A 19,859-nucleotide genomic window follows, 5' to 3' on the forward strand; every position below is an offset into this window, starting at 1 on the left:
CATGGGGATAACTTTCTCTGTGACTTATTTGATGTTAACAGACATACCGAAAAAATTGTGGTAAAGCAGACAAAAAAAAAAAAGAATTCACAACAATGAATGCAGAGTGAGTTTCAGAGTGAACAGTTTAATCTAACTCATCCTTCCTATCTCCTGTCTGTACTTTTCCGCACTTTCTCTGATATTGGTATTAGATTGTTGGCTTTTCTTATGGTAACAAAATAATTTTGTTGGTTTTAATGTATGTAATGCAACAAAGTATTTTTGCCTGTGTACTTTGCATTTTGGTGCTGCTGAACTCATACCCACAAAAAATAAAATTTAAAAAATACAAGGCATGATGGTTTACATCTTGTTTTTAAAGCTGCATGCATATAGCTGTAGTGTATAGCTGTTCTAAGCTGGAAGTGTGTTTCAAATCTCCCTCCTTTCTGCAGGTGTCCTTGATCATAGCCAGCATGATAGCTGTCATCGTGTACCGCCTTGCAGTGTACGCTGCCTTCGCCAGCCTCATGGAGAACACTCAGACGCTGCAGCCCATCAGCGGCTTACTGACCCCTCAGCTGGCAACCTCTGTCACTGCCTCCTGCCTCAATTTTGTCATTATCATGATCCTGAATTTCTTCTATGAGAGAATAGCCATCTGGATTACTGATATGGGTAAGCAAGGGTACTTGAAGGCAAAACTTGGAAGGAGTCATTGAAGATTCCGTTGCACAGCGTCAGGGTGTTCCATGCTGTTGTTCTCAGCTCAGGCACAGTGGGAGCTCTATAGCTTGCAGCAATGACTCAGGAGTATCCATGGCCGTACTGAACATTTTCCCTGCATTTCAGTAGTTCTCATAGCCTAGTTTCTCCTCATATAATGCTTGTTTATATTAGAATTAGTCTACAGAGACAGTCACAGACCTGAACATAGTCAAAAATCATCCTGAGTCACAAAGCAAGATCAGGCTGTCTTGAACTAGCAGTATTTCAATTAGAAATCCTGCAAATATATTTGGAAAAATAAATCACAGCTATCTTTACAAGAAAAAAAGACTAAATAATCATGACTCTTAGTCTGGGGGAAAAGATAGGATGGGATAGTACATTTTCTATGGTTTTTCCTTTAGTTCTGGCTGTACAGATTTGTAGTTACAAAGATGGAAGGCAGAGATGGAGCAGGATGAAAAGCTATGTCCAAGATGTGTTATTGTGGCAGTAGCTATTGATAGCCGTATCCCTGCTCTGGAGGCCCAGAAAGAGTGACTACTTTTGTAGTGTATTTCATGTTTGACTTCTGCTTGCATGCTGGAAATACTTTTCCTGAGAGCCCTTCTTAGACTTTTTTTTTTAAATTTTATTTCATTTTATTTGTCCTTAATGGTTTAGAAATAGAAGTCCCTGAAGGTGTGTAATAGAAAGAAATAATTGCAGAATATATTCAGCTTGGGGAGGGAGCTGAAAATATTAGGTACTTGCAGTTTGTGCACTTGTCATAAAAACAGTTGGTTGATCTTTCTTTTTGTGAGATCTTGCAAGTCGAGTCAAGGCTTGAAAAGTGTTCCTTGCAGAATCTTAAAGGGATGTTGCATTTGGTTTAATTTGATTTACCATGGACCGTCTCTGAGATCTGTATTGCTTATCTCTCTTGGCCAAATCAGACCAAACTGAAACAGAACTAGTAGTAACTAAAATTGCCCCTAACAAACACAGAAACAAAGAGAAAATCATAATTTTTTAAATCTTTTTTTCTTGAGGAGCAAGAATTGTAAGTGTGAAGGCTCAGCAGTGTTATTTTGCTGATTTGCAAGTGTGGATGAATAATTTCTCAAGTGGGAGCACTACCTGGGGCTGTGTGTTACAGAGGGAGCATAACAATTCACTGGTGTCAGGAGGACTGCTGCCCTCCTCGGGTGGCCTGGGCTGTCAGAAGTGTCTGCCCAGACTTTATTCACTCTTGAGCTCCTTGAAATGGTTAGGCCAGATTTGGTGTTCAGACGAGCAGATAGCCTGCCTCTGGTGCTCTGAACGTTGTGTGCCTCACATCGATATTTTAACAACTCACTGAAAATAAAAATATTTTAGGGAGCTGCAAGCTAGGCGGACTGCTTCAGCTGAGAGCTGCCCCTCTGTCCTACACTCTGATGTCAGGTTCCCAGTAAACACCTCATGTTCTTCTGGCAAACTTGCACCAAGCTTGGAAACAGCTTTATCAGTTATATGAAACAACTTTAAAATAAGGCAGAAAAGTTCACCACGTCTGCCAGGTCCTCACCAATTCAGATGGACTTGAATGTTTGTGGTATATTTTCTTATGCTAACTCCCAGCTTGAATTGGTTATATGTTATCATTTAACAGTACATTTGACAATAATATGCTTAGGGCTTCCTGCTGCCTTCAAAAATGTAAATGTGATAGACAATGAGCAGCAAAAGGCAGCAAAACCCTAAGCAAAGGTTTGGTGATGTACAGTAGCTCCAAGATGCCCCTATTCTTCTGCCCCTTATGAGCCTCATCTTTCAGAGGCACATGGGCCATGCAGTTTCTGCTGATTTTCATGATATGCACGTACAGTATGTTGGGAAAAAAATATTGTAACATACTTCTCTACCACAAAGAAAGAAAATAAACTTGTGTTGCCAACAGTGAAATCTTCATACTACAGGAGATCCTTCTAGTTACTGTTTCAGATTCATCTCAGATCTCCTAAAATAGTTTAACATTTGGGGATGGACAAGTGCTAATGACAGGACAAAGAAGGGGAAATTAAATTTTATAGAGGTTTTAAATATGAATTTCCTTTGCCTGCCTGCATCAAACGTTGCATTGTAAAGTAAGGGTGGGATGTCTGAAAGCAGGAACTTCATCTGCTGAAGTGTTTGTAGGTGTTCTTCTTTTTTTTTTTTTCTTTACAGTCACTGTGCATGATGAATATTTGTGAATCTGTATCCTTTTAAAGGGAATAAAGGAACATAAAATTATTGTTTTCTGGTTTCACAGAGATCCCCAGAACTCATATGGAGTATGAGAACAGGCTCACTATGAAAATGTTTTTGTTCCAGTTTGTCAACTACTATTCATCCTGCTTCTATGTTGCCTTCTTCAAAGGGAAGTTTGTTGGTTACCCAGGTGCCTACACGTACATGTTTAATCGCTGGCGAAATGAAGAGGTAAGATTTTCTTAATTTCTGAATTCAGTCTGCACAGTTGTAAATTTCCAGCTGCATGCTTGATCTGATCTGATCTGAGCTGGACCTCAGCTGGCTATCCTAAAGGTGATGCTTCCAATGACTTCCTGCTGTTGTTAGTCAGGGCAACATCAGCAGTGAAAATCTGTCAGTCACAAGAGTGAAAAATCATAAAGCTTTTCTTGGTCCCAGTTCTGAAATACCAGGGGGTCTCACCATGGGTCTTAAAAATAAAATCTGGTGCTGAGAGCTCATTGAGTGCAAAAGATTCACCTTGTTGGGGCTGAGTGGTGTGTGCTGCACACAGATCCTGCTGAAGCATCTCTGAATTTCTCTGTCTTCATATGGTTGCTATGTTTTGGTGTGTGTTTTGTCTCACACTTGAAACACTTAAAGCCCTTCCTGAGAGAGTGGCTTAGCAGGCAGTCCACGTGGAAATTAAGTATTCTTCTTACAAGTTTTAAGATCTCCTTTCTTGCATTTATACAGTAGTAGAATATAGTTTATCTGGGTGATACCCATTTTTCATGTCCATTGACTCTCAGTTTGTCTCCACCAGTGCGATCCTGCAGGATGTTTGATAGAACTGACGACACAGCTCACCATAGTCATGGCTGGCAAACAGATCTGGGGAAATATCCAAGAGGCTATTGTTCCGTAAGTTCTCTCTGACACTGAGGTGCCCATCTCATAGCCAGAGGAAATTCTTGGGAGGAGTGATTGCCATGTGAGGAAGATAAGAAGAATTCTGTAAATTAAGCACAAATTCTGACACTTATTTCACAAAGGTTTTTAGTCTCTTTTGTGAAAGCCATGTTTGTAAAAGCATGTTGTATTAAGAAGCTTGCTCAGATAAGGGGAGGGACTATGTTAGAGCTGTTGTTTGCAAATAAAGATGGGCTGGTGGGAGATGTGGTGGTTTGAGGCTGCTTGGTACACAGTGATCATGAAATTATATAATTCTCAATATTTGGGGAAGTCAGGAAGAACATCAATAAGACTTTTACATTGGACTTAGAGGGCAGACTTTGGCCTGTTTAGGAGACTTATTCCTTGGGAATCAGCCCTTAAAAACAAATGGATAGCATGCCCACCTTCCAGGAAAGGTGGGCATGCTTCAAAACAGAGATCTTAAGGGCACAGGAACAGACTGTCCCTGTGTTCTGAAAGACAAGTTGATGAGGCAAGCATCCAGCCAGGATGGGCAACAAGGTTTTGAAGGAACTTAGGAATGAAAGGAGGATGTATCATCTTTGGAAGGAACAGCCAACTGAACACGAGCCAGCAGTGTGCCCTGGTGGCCAGGAAGGCCATCCTGGCCTGGATCAGGAATGGTGTGGCCAGCAGGAGCAGGGAGCTCATTCTGCCCCTGTACTTGGTGGTGAGGCCACACCTTGAATTCTGTGTCCAGTTCTGGCCCCTCAGTTTGGGAAGGACATTGAGACGCTGGAGCGCATCCAGAGGAGGCAACGAGGCTGGAGAGGGGCTGGAAACCCTGTGAGGAATGACTGAGGGAGCTGGGGGTGTTTAACCTGGAGAAAAGGAGACTCAGGGGTGACCTTATCACTCTGCAACTTCCTGAAAGGTGGCTGTGCTCAGGTGGGGATTGGTCTCTTTCTCCAAGCAGCAGCTTGACAGAACAAGAGGACACAGCCTCAAGCTGCACAGGGGAAATATAGGTTGGATATTAGGAAAAAGTTTTTTACAGAAAGGGTGATAAAGTTCTGGAATTGTGTGCCAGGGGAGATGGTGGAGTTACCATCCCTGGATGTGTTTAACAAAGCCTGGATGTGGCACTGGGTGCCAGGGTTTAGTTGAGGTGTTTAGGACATGGGTTGGACTCGATGGTCTTGAAGGCCAGTCATTCTGTGATTCTGACTTCACAGAATATTCTGACTTGGAAGAGACCCACAAGGATCGAGTCCAGCTCTCAGATGAATGGTCTGTACAGGGACTAAACCCACAAGTTTGGTGTTATTAGCACCATGCTCTAACAAGTGAGCCAGTCTCATCTGCTTCTCTCATTGTTAACATTTTTCTGTATATACAGCTGGATTTGTAACTGGTGGGGTCGTCGGAAAGCCAGAAATAATCCTGAAAATTTATACAGTCGTTGGGAGCAAGACCATGATCTGCAGACATTTGGACCCTTAGGCCTGTTCTATGAATATTTAGAAATGGGTAAGTTTAGAATTACATATTTGGAATTGAGGACAGGACACCTTGTACTGGCACTTCCAAAAGAACATTTTCTCGATTAATTGTGGGTTGATGCCACCACTTTCATCTGCATAGCAGGATGATTAACTGCTGGGAATCATTAAATAGGTCAGTCCAATTTAAAAAAAAAAAAAAAAAAAGCTGTCTTTGCATCTTGAGCTGCTGGGAATTTTGCAGAAACACTGCAAAGACTTTTTGTTTTCCTCATTTGAATGGGGAACATTATTCTCAGTGCAGCCAGCTGCCTCTGTGTCTGTTCTTTCCTTGTTCCAAAGCATATTCTTAGCTGATGTCAGTGGAAATTTTAAGTATGGGATGAGTGCCAAACGTGCAGTAAGGATGGGTACTGCAGGCATGAGATCTACGAAGTGGCTAGAGGAGAATCCCTGCAGCTTTAGTCTTGCACTGCTCAGTGCTTCCCTTCAGTCCGATAGACCAGCAGAGGGAGTGTGCTCAAGGGAATATGGGTTTTCAAAGGTAATGTGAGCATGTCACTTTATAGCAGTAGTTTACAAAACCTGAGAAACTGAAACCAAAACTGAAGCCAAGCTAAATCTAAAGGATACTTTAAAGAAATTAGTATTTGCTTATTACAAGGATACATTTTGTTGAAAAATGAACCTTTGTATTGTTTTATTTCTGCAGAAATAGTTTGAAGTGTTCTAGAGATGCATAATGGTATTATCACTTTAATTTGATACTGGGCTGTGGTCTTGTGAAACTAATACACTCAGAATGCACTGTTGCCAGTCATGTCCTTGCTCTTCCAGAATCAGAGCTATGCTCCAGCATTGTCCAAGGGCTGCTAAGCTAGCAGGAATTTTGTTGCTTATCTGAGGTGAAGAGCTTACCACTGAAATCATGGAAGAGTGAATGACTGGTGTAGGGGAATTTATTTTATATACTACCTAAACCAGAAGAAATGTTCTATTTCCTTTTTCCTTGTAGTGGCAGTATTGGCTGTGTACTGAGGATTCTGTACTGAGACACTTAATTTTGGTAACAACTCATTTGTATATTCTGTTTGCAGTTCTTAAACTAATGTCAGCACTCCCCAATGGAATTATTGCATATAGAATTGTTATGAATATTTGGATTAAATCAGTAATAATAGGTGGAGATAAGGTTGTGAGGTGTGTAGCTGATAAGTACAAGGAGGGCAAGATGATACAAACTGCAAGAGAACAAAACTGGCCTGATAACAATTGAGAAATTTGATGGATGAATACATCCCAATTCCCCTGCAGTTACACTCCATTCATATGAGAACTGCAGCACCCTGAAAGGATTGGTATCCAGCACTGCTGGCAGCATCATTTCACAGGATCCAAGTGCCCATTTCTGTGGATGCTGCTGAATGGCAGCCTGAAGAAACTGGAGAAGTCTTGGGACTGGGGCTGATTGTCACTTAGCTCAGGCCAGGGCTGACGATGACTTGTGCAGCCTGACAGAAGTTTTCCATTCGTCTGCTAGTGGTAGACCCCCTTCACTCTGAGGATTCTTCTGCAAGGGCAGATTTTGACACATTTTTCTTCTCTCTTGCAGTCATTCAGTTTGGATTCATTACTCTCTTTGTGGCATCCTTTCCTCTGGCTCCCCTTCTTGCTCTGATGAATAATATCCTGGAGATTCGTGTAGACTCCTGGAAACTGACCACTCAGTACAGAAGACCTGTGGCTGCGAAAGCACATAGCATAGGAGTGTGGCAGGAAATCCTCAACGGGATGGCCATCCTGTCTGTTGTCACCAATGTAAGCATGTTAATACTTACTTACTTAGCTATGTGATGCATTAGCTGGGAAGTCTCAAGTTGGAGAACCAAAACCCCTGCGCTGTGCTACATCAGCACTGATTCTTCCGTGTAAGCAAAATGTGAAGAATTAAAAACTTTTTCTCCTTCATCAACACTATATCATGTTAACCTACAGAGATACCATCAAACCATTTCAGTGGTTTGGTTTGTCCATATGTTAGCAGTGTGCAGCTCTCGATCCACATTTTATTGTCCGTGGCCTTTCTTTCAGTTGTCCATGTTTTCCAGCCTTTTGGAATGGTATCAGCCAGTATGAAGCTTGGTATCAGTCTGATGAAGCACACTGATTGCTCAGAGGGAACTGTAGGGGACAGGAAAGGTGGATGAATCCTGTGGGTTCAGATGCATTTTTGTCCTTGTTGCTGTGTGGCCTGTTCCGTGGGAATTTTGCTCTGCTCCTGGATGCCCCTATGGGACCAATGGCTCCAAGTATTTTTTATAAACTGGTAACTAAATGCTATGCCAGTATTTCATTGGAAACATACTGTAAAGGAGCCTACTGAGCACAAAAGATGCCTGTTTTTAGTGTGTCTCAGGCAACAAACCCAGTGCCACAGTAGCATGATACCTCAGCACCTTAAGTATCTCAAGCTTCCAGGAAAAATGTGCTGAGGCTGCAGTCGGCATCTTTTACCAAGGTGAAGTGCTCCAATCATGCTTCTCACACTTTCTTAAAAGGTTCTGGATAATGCCAGAGTCACAGAACCACAACACCTTTGTAAATCTGCTTACAATTTTTGTGTGCCATTTTCCTTATTTCTTTCTCCAATTTCTTTTCAGGCTTTCATTGTTGCATTCACGTCAGATATGATTCCTCGTTTAGTTTACTACTATGCTTATTCTGAAAATGAAGACTCACCAATGTCTGGGTACATAAACAACAGTTTGTCAGTGTTTCTAATCTCAGATTTTCCTGAGAGAAATGAACCTAAAGAGAATCCAGAGAATTTTGTCATATGCAGGTTGGTGTCACTTTGTATAGAATACAGCATAAAAAATCAACTAAGATCTAAGTTGTCCATTAGAAAATAAGTTATGTCATTCTCATCATTCTAAAGTGTGAGAGGTAATATTTACACTATTGATAAGGTAATGGTTGAGATGGTAAAAAATCAAGCCAATAACAAAAACAGTCACCTCAAAAAAAAATCACCACTAAAAGTCTCATTGCTAACTTGCATTTTGCTTTTTCTTCATTGGATTTTTGTTTACTTAATTACACTATTGATTTTTGAGTGAGGAAGGAGATTTATGTCCCTGAAGTTGCAAACTTCAGCCTATATGTTCAAAGATTTTTAGGCTGAATAAGTGGACAAGAAAGCAGAATAAAGGAGATGTTTAGATCCCAAAGCTGAAAATGAGATATGGTATTTAAAATCAATTCTTATTTTGCTTTATCGACCAAAAATCAAACCTATCCTGCTTTCATTTAAAAAGTAGTCCTTTCTTGCCACTGGAAGCATTGGAGATTCTAGAATAATTGCAAAAGAACTTTGGAATCGGTAAAATGAAAGTGTTGATTGGATGAAAAAATCTCAAAGCAAACAAAAAGCCCCCCAGACCAACCACCCCAGCACTTCTGGAAACAGCTACATTTCTTTGGTGGTGTAGAACATGCACTCAAGTCTGTGCTTTCATGAAACCTGCATCTGTCCAGTCCATAATCTGCTCATGGGTGTCACATGTATTCAATACACGTCCATTACCCTGTGATACATCCCATCATCCTGTCCTGTATTATTTGATCATTGCCTGAAAAACAAGTAACCTGTGTACCAAATTTCACGTCACGCATCCTCATCTCTGCTCTGTTGCTGTGTGTGTGAGGGTGTTCAAGCAAACACAAAGGTAGAAACAAATTGAGAAGCAACCTTTTTCTGCAAAAGGAAACAGACCATTTAAAACAAGAAAAGGTTCCTTAAGTGACAACTGTACTTGCTTGTTAGTGTCACTAAGCTTGTTATCTGTCCCAGGCTGAATGTGACATTTCACCTTTGCGTGTCTGTCATTGCTACAGGTACAGAGACTATCGATATCCTCCAGATCATGAGAGGAAATACTTACACACTATGCAGTTCTGGCACATTCTTGCTGCAAAACTGGCCTTTATAATTATTATGGAGGTATGTTCCCTACAAAATTTCCTTCTGACATTGGTAACTTGTGATTTGTCTAGATAGTTATTAATGCTACAGAAAATAGAATTGCTAGGAATATAAAATAATTTGTTCCCTAGGTAATACCAAGTACTCGTGTCCTAAAAGATTACTGTTACTGGGCCTTTTAACTTCAATGAGCTGACCTCAGAGTAGGAAAAGTGAAAATGGCTGAGGAGACTGCAAATGTTGATCAAAATAATCAGAAAAATAAAAAAGGTCTTTATGCCAGTGTAAGAGATGAAAGCCACCACTTCCACTCCTCTTGCTTTCATTAAGGAGCTATATGTGAGATGACTGTGTTCAAAATCCAGACAGCATTTTGCAGTGATGTCTAGTGGTTAAAAACAGCTAAATCAATAGTTTGGATAACTGGCACATCAGCTTTAAGCCACTGCTTCGCAAGTTATGAAGGGAAAAGTGAGTAAGTAGTTCAGGTGCTCATCTCATCACTTTTTCTGCTGTGTTTCATCAGCTCTCAATAGCTAAGTGTTATCAGCACAGCTGTGTGAACTTTCTGACAAACCACACAGGAGTTAAAAAGTGATGGTTGAGGCCCTGACACTTTCCTCTTGGCTTTGCTAAGGCATTAATGGTTTGGAATTAAAATTTCTGCATAAGAAGATGGGTTTTAATCATCATGCACATCTTAGATACACATTAATTTTGTGTGTATCGTTCCAGCACAGCCAAGTAAAATGTATTTTATTGTGAACAAAAAGTGACCTATTTGGTATCAAATAAAACAAGAGGTGCTTCTTTTGGTAATGAGTTGTTTTTCTGGGTTTTTTTTAGCATGTTGTATTCATCGTCAAATTCTTTGTAGCGTGGATGATCCCTGATGTTCCTGCAGATGTGAAAGCCAAAATAAAACGTGAAAAGTATTTAACACAAAAGATCCTACATGAGTATGAACTTGAAAAACTGAAGGAGAGACTGTGCCAAGGTGATAAACGAGCCACAGAAAAAGAGTTCATCGCCACGGAAGGGAGAATGGAGCTATCCAGAGCAATGTAACCAAAAAACCCAGCTGTTTTGGGATTTAGCTTGTTCTGCCTTTTTTATCTGTGGTTTGCTCAGTATGCATCATGTTGAAAGCTGTAGGAGAGTTCAACCCTTCTCTTTCAGTCCAAAGATTTTAGTTTTCTTTAGAAGTTTTACTCAGCTTTCAAAGTTTAGGAAATCTACTGAACTGTATGATTTCTGCACTGGTTTTTATTTACCCATGACTTCGAATAGTAAATGTAATCTTGTAATCCTAGAATTTGAACTCCTGGTATAGGGACTGTTAACCTCAAAGGGCTCACAGGACATGATAAGGTCATTTACCACCAAGCCCTCTCCCTGTTGCTAATTGCAACATTCCAGGCTGTATCCCAGCTGCCTGAAAAGGATACCACAAAGGACCACTGCTGTGGAAAATGCTGAAAATTATTATTTTTATTATGTGGTGATTTAAATAGAACACTGCTGATACAGGGAGTAAGGTTTGGGGCTTTTTTTTATATTCACTATGTCTTATGAAACATTGGTTTGAACTTCTATACATTTTGTAGAAGGAATTGATTTTTAAAGTTATATTTGCTTAATTCCACTTGGAATTATTTATAGGCACAAAATTCAGTCAATACAGTAGTGAAGGGAATAAAAAAATAGTGAAGGGAAAAAAGCCATAATTTATTTTCATAAAGGTACAGTTTATGGAAGAGTTTACTCTCTGCATGCAGATATTGTGGAATCACCTAATTGCAGTGGGTTTTGAAAATATGTGATTTGGAGAGTAACAGTTATTTAATTTCTCCTTCTCAAAAACTACCATTGGAAGATTGTTTGACTTTTTTTTTTGGCCAAAGCTGCTTATTTATTTATTTCTTTGTTTGGATTCTCAATGAATGCCAGCAAAGGGCTAAAGCTGTCTGTCTGTCTGTCCTCAGTGCATACTGTGGAGTGTGCCTGCACTCCATGGCAGTGGCTTGGGAGCTGGACCGCCATACCAGCTGATTTAGCTGAATGGTTTGGTCTTGGATTTTTATCCAAAAGATTTTAAGCATGCCAGGTAATGTATGTTTATGCTGTTATTTTCCTTATACATAGTATTCTGAGGCTTGGGGGTTGTGCTGTTGAGGTTTTTTTTCTCCCTTTGAATCTTTGGGAAGGATTTTTTAATTTTTTTTTTTTTTGTTATGAGGCTTTTCTACAAAGTTACTGAGTTTATAAATATCTGATAACTATTGTGCAAAGTAGCTTCCAGCTGTTTAAGAATGTGTCCCCATTTTCTAGTTTGAAGCAGGTAGGCATTTTTGTGATTTTGCTGTATATTTAAAACATATCAACGCTTCCATGCTTAGTGCCTTGTTTCTTTGCATTTGGCAAGAGGTGTGAAAATGATCTCTGCAGGGCAGTGCCTATTTCCAAAATGTGCTTGCAGGCATTAGCATACTGTGAACGTGCATTCAGAGCTGTTCAGTGTTAGGAAACCATGCCTGCCTTTGCCCACTTCTGTTTCAGTGCCACGTGGACTGCTGGAGAGCAGTTCATGCCCAGACTGCAGACTATTGTAACACCAGATTATTGAGTTCTCTCATGCTGAATACACAAGGTGGACAAGATTAGAAAATTTTGCTCTATTTGCACTTTGAAAGTTATACTTCCTTGCAAGTATACTCATAAAAATTGAGATTTGTATTCCATATCAGCTGAATAATGTGCTGTTTACTAGCACCACAGCTTAGTGTATTTTGTTTTAGCAAACCTCGCCTGTGTCTTGGAGTACTTGGCGAGTAACCTTAATGTTGTAACAGTTTTAAATCCATGTCCTGAGTGGAGCTGTTGTTATTAGCAAAAGGATTAAGTGCCTACCTCGAGCACACATCACACAGTTTGGCTGCCAGTCAAGGAGCTGATGCCGATGTACATTTCTCATTACTGTAAGTTATTCACCTTCATTCTCTAAGATTGCTTGATCAATCAAGCATGTTGGCAGTTTATGTTCATGATGAACTGATCGTGTTCTTGAATATTCATATACATTTGAAGCGATGGATCTGTTGGAGGAATGCTTGTGTAAATAAATCAGCTCTGCTGCTTAATGTGTAAGCCAAAGAAGAGTTAGCAACTATCAGTCGTAATCACATATCAAACACCACAGTTTGCACAATGAAAGCACTGTGCTGCATCTTGCACATATACTGTTAATTAAACTGCTTAATTTAGATGTTGTGGGTTTGTTACTGTTTGCAGTGCAGACAGATGCTTCAAACAGAAAGGTGATGAGATGCAAAAGGATATTTCTGTGCAAAATGTACAACCTGACTGAAGCTGAAAGCAGATTTGAAATTCAGTGTTAGATGCACTATTTCTGCTTATGGAAGATTAGTTTCTTCAAGTAATAAAGTGTCCTAATATACTACCCTTTAAAAGATATCAGCCAAATAGGAGTGCTGTGAATGAACAATGCTGTTTAAGAGCAAGATGGAGGAAAATAAGGAAATGCATGTGTTTGGGATACAGCATTAATAGGCAGACCCTGACTTTGAGTTGATTTTTTGACTCCTACTTTGTGCTTCTTACAAACTTATTTTTTAAGATCATTTGCTATTTAATGCAGTACAGATGTTTTGTATATGTTGTATCATGCAGTAGAAAGTGGAAAAACCCCTGGGATCAGCTTATTTAGAAAGAAATATGCATCTTAAAAACAAGTCATTACACTTCGTAGCATTACTTCTTCATATACAGAAACTGTTGAAAAGAGAATCTGTTGTCATACTAAAAGCTAATACCACATAAAAAATTAGTCTTGACACCTTTTTCCATAATAGTTTGCCTTTACTTGCCATTAAGCAGTATTTTGACTAAAGGTGTCAGTATGGTTGGGTTTATAATGGTTCACATAAATTTCCTGAAGAGTTCTTGAAAAGTGAGAAAAGTAAGGAAGGCCTGGTCAGTTTGGAGATGTGCTGATTCTTACTGTCGGAATAATTTATTTTTATGTGATTCAGTATCTAAAAGTGTCCTTTAACCAAAGTGAAAAAAGGTCTGTGTTGCAATTACTGTAATTTAAGCAACAATAGATTGCCTTGTTAGAATTAGCTACACAAAACAGAATTGACCTTTCAGATGTAATACAGTCAGGGATTTTTTCCTTTTTTGCAATTACAATTTTGGTTGTTTACCTTGGGAAGGTTTAGTGTGGTATGTTCTAAGCAAAGGACTGCAAAAGAAGAGTGCTACTATGAGACACTATCATATTTTTTCCTAGAAATTTTTTTACGATGCTTTTACTTTTTTATGTAGTGCTGTCAGTTCGAGGCAACAGAATGGAGTGAAAATAGATGGAGTTTCTGACTATTCTTACATGTACCACTTGTTTGACTTGTACTGTCATGCAATCTGAGTGTCATTTTTGTCTGCTATGTATGTTGCTGATATATATGATACACTAATGTCGGAATCAATTTTTTTATTATTCTGCTAACATTTAATATGCACATTTAATAAGATCTGAATCTAGCAAATAAAGCTGTGTTCATTTTTAATGTGCTGTCCACTTGTGTGTGAAAATTCCAAGTATTGAGAGAGGAAGTACTAAAAGTCAAACACCTGGAGCACCTCCTGGAAGAGAATATCCGTACAGATTTCTGCAGCTCACAACGTGTGTTGTGTTCACACAGATCCATTTTCAGCCAGGCTGCTTTTCCCTGCCTTATCTGGATCCAGTTTTCATTCCTGCAGTGCCAGGACCTGAGGTGACTGCTCCAGTTCTCAGTCACGCGTGGTTTCCACACGCAGCACAAGTGGTTCACATGCACGTGCTTTCAACAGCTTTGAGTACATGTACTGGGAAAGATGGCAGGGCTGGAGCTTTCCCGAGGGACTGCTCAAGCCTTACAATACATATTTCAATCCTTCTTAAAAGTCACTTCTGGGACCAGTGAAGGGCTTCGGATTAAATCTGGCTTGAGGTTTCTGACATCCCAATGATGATTTTATCTCAACATGTCACCTCTCCTGCTGTATCACCTTGTCAGGATTCTGGGAACAGGGTCACCTCCCAGACTTGTAGATCATTTCCTTTGTAACTTTGAAATTGCAAACTAAGACACATGCAATTTAAGCAAATTAAAGAAAGGTATAAAATGAATAAAAGAATCTTCTCTGTATTAAAAAAGGAGAGAAGAAAAAAAAGACCAAAACAAGCAAGGAGTAATTATATAATATGGTACCACTACTGTGCTCACTACTGGGGTGAGAGAGGGTACTTAATTAAGTATGAAAATGAAAAAACGTTAAAAGGAGAAGAAATTGGTAGCAAAATAAAGATAGGAGGGAGGAAAAAAAGATGAAGGAAGGTGCTGTTGATTTGCAGGATGTAAGGGGCATTTATATATTGTCAGTTTTCAGGTGCATTCAGGCTTTTCTTTTAGAGGTTAAACCTTGCCTCCACTGAGGCCTGTAGTGAATGGGTAATTTAAATCTAAAATTTAATTGGGGGTACAATGTCAGCCAAAGTCAAGTATATTTTATAAAAAAAAGTAGCATGGTAGTTGTGAGAAGACATTCACAAATTCTGGTACCAACCTGGCTCTCCACATGGTTAGAAATTGTAGCTACCCTTCAAAAGTCTTAATTCCTTCATTAAACTTGTGCACCACAATTCATTGGTTCTACTTTCTGAATCAGAAGAACAGGTAAGGCATCTATTTGACCTGTGCAGCTTCAAGAGTATTTCTGAAAAATAAGTCCATGTTTATTCTATACAAAGAAAAAAAAAATTATAGGGAGCACCGAAATAGAAGACATTTTTCCAACATTTGCATCTCAAATGGTGTAAAATATGTTGTCTTACAGGAGCAGAAAAATAAGTAACCCATTCCATAATCAGTGGATTAAGTGGGAAAGAACAGCAAGATGTGGGAGAAAACAATATGCCAGCATCTGAAGTCTGCAATTTGGTTGAGATGTGTAGGCTGGGAAACAAATAAAATCTTGTCTAATATTCCTCAAAATCTTCAAAATTAATAAAAAAGAGTGTTTCTGAAAATACTGTCTTAAATGTGTAGGACACAGTGCTGGGATGCACAGGGCAGGGGTCAGGGATCCTAACATCTGATGTGGCAAGAGATTGTATCCAGAGAGGGTTAGGAGAACCCTCACAAAGGGCTTATTTAAAAAACCTTCCTTCCCTAAACAGATGGAAAGTAAAGGGGGGGGAAAGAATGATCATTGCCATATGAAGGATAACAAAATTATTTCCAGACTCTATGAATTACTGTGTAACCTCATTAAGCCACAGCTACTTTTTCTCGTCTGTCTGCCTTCTTAAGGGTGGTCATAACAGTTCTTGCCTTGGCATCCTTAAAAAGGAGTAGCTAAATTAAGTCTCATTCTGGTTTTAAATAATCATTGTCTTAACACAACACTTACATCATTCAGATGCAACTCAGGAAGGGTTTTTTTAAGCGAGTACTGAGAAATCTGCTGGGAGATGATGAGTAGGATGTGAAATTCGGCAGCCATATCAATTTTTGGAAGGTGCATACGCACATTCCCCTGCAATAATCAGTGACTATGCTTTCTCAGTCAGAAATGAGTCAGTCTGAGCCATTTGATAAGGGTAGGATTTTCTTTTTAAATTATTCTTTTTGACTCCTCAACCAACCAGTGCTGTTAGCTTGTTAGAAACATTTGTATTTAAATCACTGACTGACCTTGCTTGGCCCTTGGGTGTTCAAAGCATCCAACACTGTTCAGCATTTCAGTTTTGGTGCTGAAAGCTGCAGAGGCCATGGTAACTGCTTCTGTCATCAGGAGGCATTAAAGAAATGAGCCTTATTGTTATGTTGGCCCTTCCTTAAGCACAGTCTGTTTGAAACACTTGGTGCTGTGGGTCCACCTGGCCCACACCACTCTCAGCAGTGAAAAGGTGCAAAGGTAGAAAAGCTCTGGCTCAGATGACTCCTAGATCCTTGCATCTCCCATACTGGTAGCTTTTGCTTATTTTTCTCAGCTAGTGCTTGGTGATATGTAATACAAATAGTGCTGGAATGTTCCAGGACTGCATGCTCAATAGCTCTTTTTACAGGTTTTTCAAAAAGGAATAGAAGTGCTCCAGACAGAAGATTTTAGCAGGGAAAACTGATAGGAAAGCCATATTCCCTGCCACGTTACCTCTTCACAACAGACAGTTTTGCTGTCGGATTATCTCAAATAAACATTTCTGCTGCAGTAGCCCATTGCTAGTGCTAGCCAGCAGTAATGCTACAGGTAAGCCTGTTCTCTGGTGGTGGGATCTCTATATTATTCTTCAGCTAAAATTCTGTCTCCATCTATTCCAATGTAAAGTGTACTAATACTTTCAGATGTGGCCAAGATTTCTAAATCTCTGTAACAAAGATCCTGGTAAAAAACCAAACAAGATGAAACAGGTAGGCCAAGAAATTTATATATAGCTCACCATGTAATAGCAATCTGTTTATTATCTAAGAGTTCCTGCTGCTCTAAGCAGGCCGCTAGTGCATTGCAATCAGGAAGGATTCTCTGCTTTCCCCTTTCACACACGATTGCTTTCCTCAGTGTCAGTGACAGCTTTTTAGCTTTCTCAGAAGCAGCACAGGAGGCAATAGCAAAAAAAGTCTCATATTTTGAGTAAGGGAGAATGATCCTGTGTGTTTTATGGTAAGCAATAAATGCTTTTTCATTGGGTTTTTGTTTGCACTTAGGTGGAAATAGCAAATGATTCTGTGGCTGCAACCCGCCTGTCACAATGACTCTTGTTTTAGTTAAAGATGCCACCATACGTTGAGTCACCAGGTACCAGCATCCAACTTTCTCATCAACTAAAAGATGAGACTTTTAGAGAGAGACTTAGAGTCAACTAACTCTGTGGGCCTGGTAAAGAGATTATGATCTAGTTAATGGGGTCACTGCTGTGATTAGCACTGAGGGAGGTGACATGGCTAGAGGAAATCAAAGCAGAAAAAGAGCCTGCTTCATACTTTTGCCATAAACTCAGAGTGCTGGGGTTATGTGCTGAACATGTGGAGGGCACGGAAAATTAATTCTATGTAATTAATTAATTAACTAATAAAGACTATGAAGTCTTTATTAATCACTTTATCTTCAGAAGGAGGAAGGTGAATAAACAGAAGTGTAAGGCTTTATGAACAGGAGAAGACACATAGCTGAGGCACCAGACAGCTTGAAGCCAGCACTTGTAGAGAAATTTTTAATATTCAGCTGTGTAGAAGAAGCCTTTGAATGTAAATGTTGGTCTGTCAGCAGGTCTCCCCTGCCTAGGAGAAGAGACCCAGTATCAGTAGTTAACACAGGAACTGGAAGGGGACATCTCAAAGGTTGATTCTGATAAGAAGGGAAAAGCAGGATTTTCTTTGCTTTTGCACCTGGAAGAAATTAACTTCATTTATGAAGTTTATGAAAGAAATCCTTCATTTTCAGTGCTGTACAAGCTGTTTCAAATGCCTACCCAGAGCACCCAGACACCTCGTGGTGCCCAGAGCAGCCCCCCCTTTCCCGTGTGCCACACCACTCATCCCTGACTGCCACAGATCTGTCATTTCAGGGACGGACTCATTCTGGGCACAAAGACACTCCTGGCAGCAAGGCTTTTCTGCAGGCCTTGGGGGTCTGATGAGGATGGGGCAAATGCTGAGCAAGGGAACTTCAGTTTCTGTTGTGGTGAGAACAAACACAACTTCCTGTAAGGCTACATTGGCAAGCTTCTTCATTCTGCAATAAATGACATTTGTTTGGTGGATATTTGGTGCAGAAATGCACTAAATTCAGTTATTCTAAAACTTTATAATTAAGCCTCTAACCTGAAAAAGGATTGATGCTGTTTAGCATAAGAAGAGAGTGATATCAGGTTATTGCTATTTTAACAAAATTTTTCTAAAGTAGAATTTTTCATTAAAAACAAATATCTATATCAACAGATTTTTAACTGAAAAAGCTTTAAATAATGGGAAATTTTCTAAATGGTTATTAAATATGTTTGGGGAATATTTTAAAATATTAAGAATGGAAGTTTTAATTTTTTTTTTGTTATCATCAAAGGCAAAAAGATTACTACTTCCTGCAATTCTCATTCTTTCATCTTGTTCTGTGAGACTGAGTTACTAGTTACCACACTCAAGTTGCACTTCAGATACTTACATGTTGACAGTTGTTGTGTATCAGACAGATTATATTGTGACCATAGTCATATCATAATATATATAATATAACCTATTCATATTACCTGGAGAATTAAACTCAGACTAATTAATAAATAAAAATCCCGAGAAGTGTCAGGTATTTGAATACTATCAAGAAAAAGTTACTGCTCATGCTCAGTTTGCTCAGTCTTCCTTCCTGATGCACAAAGAATTTCAGAACCTGATTTGTCTGCTAACAAAAGAGCAGCTACTAACAAAAAAAAAAAAAGGATTTATACTTTGGTCAAGTATTTATGAAGGGTATTAGAATAGGGCCCCAATGTTTAGCTTTATCGACTAGAATTACTTAAATTTTGAACATTGTGTTGGCCTATTTATGTCCCTATAACCTTTTGTGAAACAGCAAGGAATGAAGTATGAAAAAGCACGGAGAAGAAGGTGATAGAGCTGGCATGTACCTCTGCCATCCCACTTGTGCTGAGAAAGGGACATTCCTTCAAATGTTGGCATCTGTAACCTGCTTTTTACCCTGCTGCAGGGAAATGGGGTAGATGAAGCATGGAGCATTTTGAAAAGAACATTAATATATATGTGAAACAGAAATGGCCTTCAGTCTCCTCAAAAAAGCTTAGTGAGGGTCTGCTCTCAGGGTGATAACCTGCCTGTTGTATGGGTGAGGAATTCCTGAACATGAACAATTTGTGAGATTTTCTGCCAAAATGCTGGCACTTATGAGAAAGTCCTGTTGTATTTAAAGTCATATTCCTTGAGACTGGGCTCAATAGGAGAACTTGGGCTGGTTTGTTGTACTATCTGACCACCTCCGTGCCTCTGGTAGATTTAAGAAAGGATCCTCCTCTCTCTTTCCCTCACTGGTCACATTTTTCCACCTCCTTCAGGCTTTGTGACTGGTCACCCATCCTTTCAGTGAAGAAGGACTAATGAGGATCATTTTGAAATCTATTGGAAGTGCTGGAGAGTACAGGGCAGCTTTTGAAAGACAAGCAATCAATTCATGAAGCCTTTTGGAGAACACCACAAGGTACAGGACATGAGTGAAGGAAAGATGCTCGCTGAGATGGGAAAAGCATGTGCTGGGGGAAGCACTTGGGTGCAATGCTGACCAGCTGCCAAAGCACCTCTCCATGATTTATGATGTGTCCTGATGATGGAGCACACACTGATCAGAGAGTGATTAATACTCTTGTCATAAATGGGAAGAAATGGGCACCCTGCCAAGGAAATTTGTCTATGAAAGCAGAAGACCATCTCAATGCACTGGAGTGACTCAGTAACATGAGACTGATTTAACGCAGGGAT

The 19,859-nt window shown here is 39.6% G+C and overlaps 1 protein-coding gene across 8 annotated transcripts in view; it reads left to right on the forward strand.

Annotated features, from left to right (window-relative positions):
• ANO5 (anoctamin 5) overlaps positions 1-13,901 on the forward strand; it is a 57,896-nt gene extending 43,995 nt beyond the window's left edge. For all 8 annotated transcript variants that reach the window (XM_041400270.1, XM_041400271.1, XM_041400273.1 and 5 more), the window contains 8 exons: positions 438-660; positions 2,987-3,156; positions 3,734-3,831; positions 5,225-5,355; positions 6,940-7,145; positions 7,988-8,169; positions 9,225-9,330; positions 10,159-13,901. In XM_041400270.1, coding sequence (XP_041256204.1) covers positions 438-660; positions 2,987-3,156; positions 3,734-3,831; positions 5,225-5,355; positions 6,940-7,145; positions 7,988-8,169; positions 9,225-9,330; positions 10,159-10,380 — 1,338 coding nt within the window. In that variant the 3' untranslated portion in view covers positions 10,381-13,901. The remainder of the gene's footprint in view (positions 1-437; positions 661-2,986; positions 3,157-3,733; positions 3,832-5,224; positions 5,356-6,939; positions 7,146-7,987; positions 8,170-9,224; positions 9,331-10,158) is intronic.
• Positions 13,902-19,859: the final 5,958 nt, after the last annotated feature.

The sequence above is a fragment of the Onychostruthus taczanowskii genome, unplaced genomic scaffold (assembly GCF_017590055.1).
Source record: "Onychostruthus taczanowskii isolate IOZ18803 unplaced genomic scaffold, ASM1759005v1 scaffold177, whole genome shotgun sequence".
Classification (NCBI taxonomy): Eukaryota; Metazoa; Chordata; class Aves; order Passeriformes; family Passeridae; genus Onychostruthus; species Onychostruthus taczanowskii.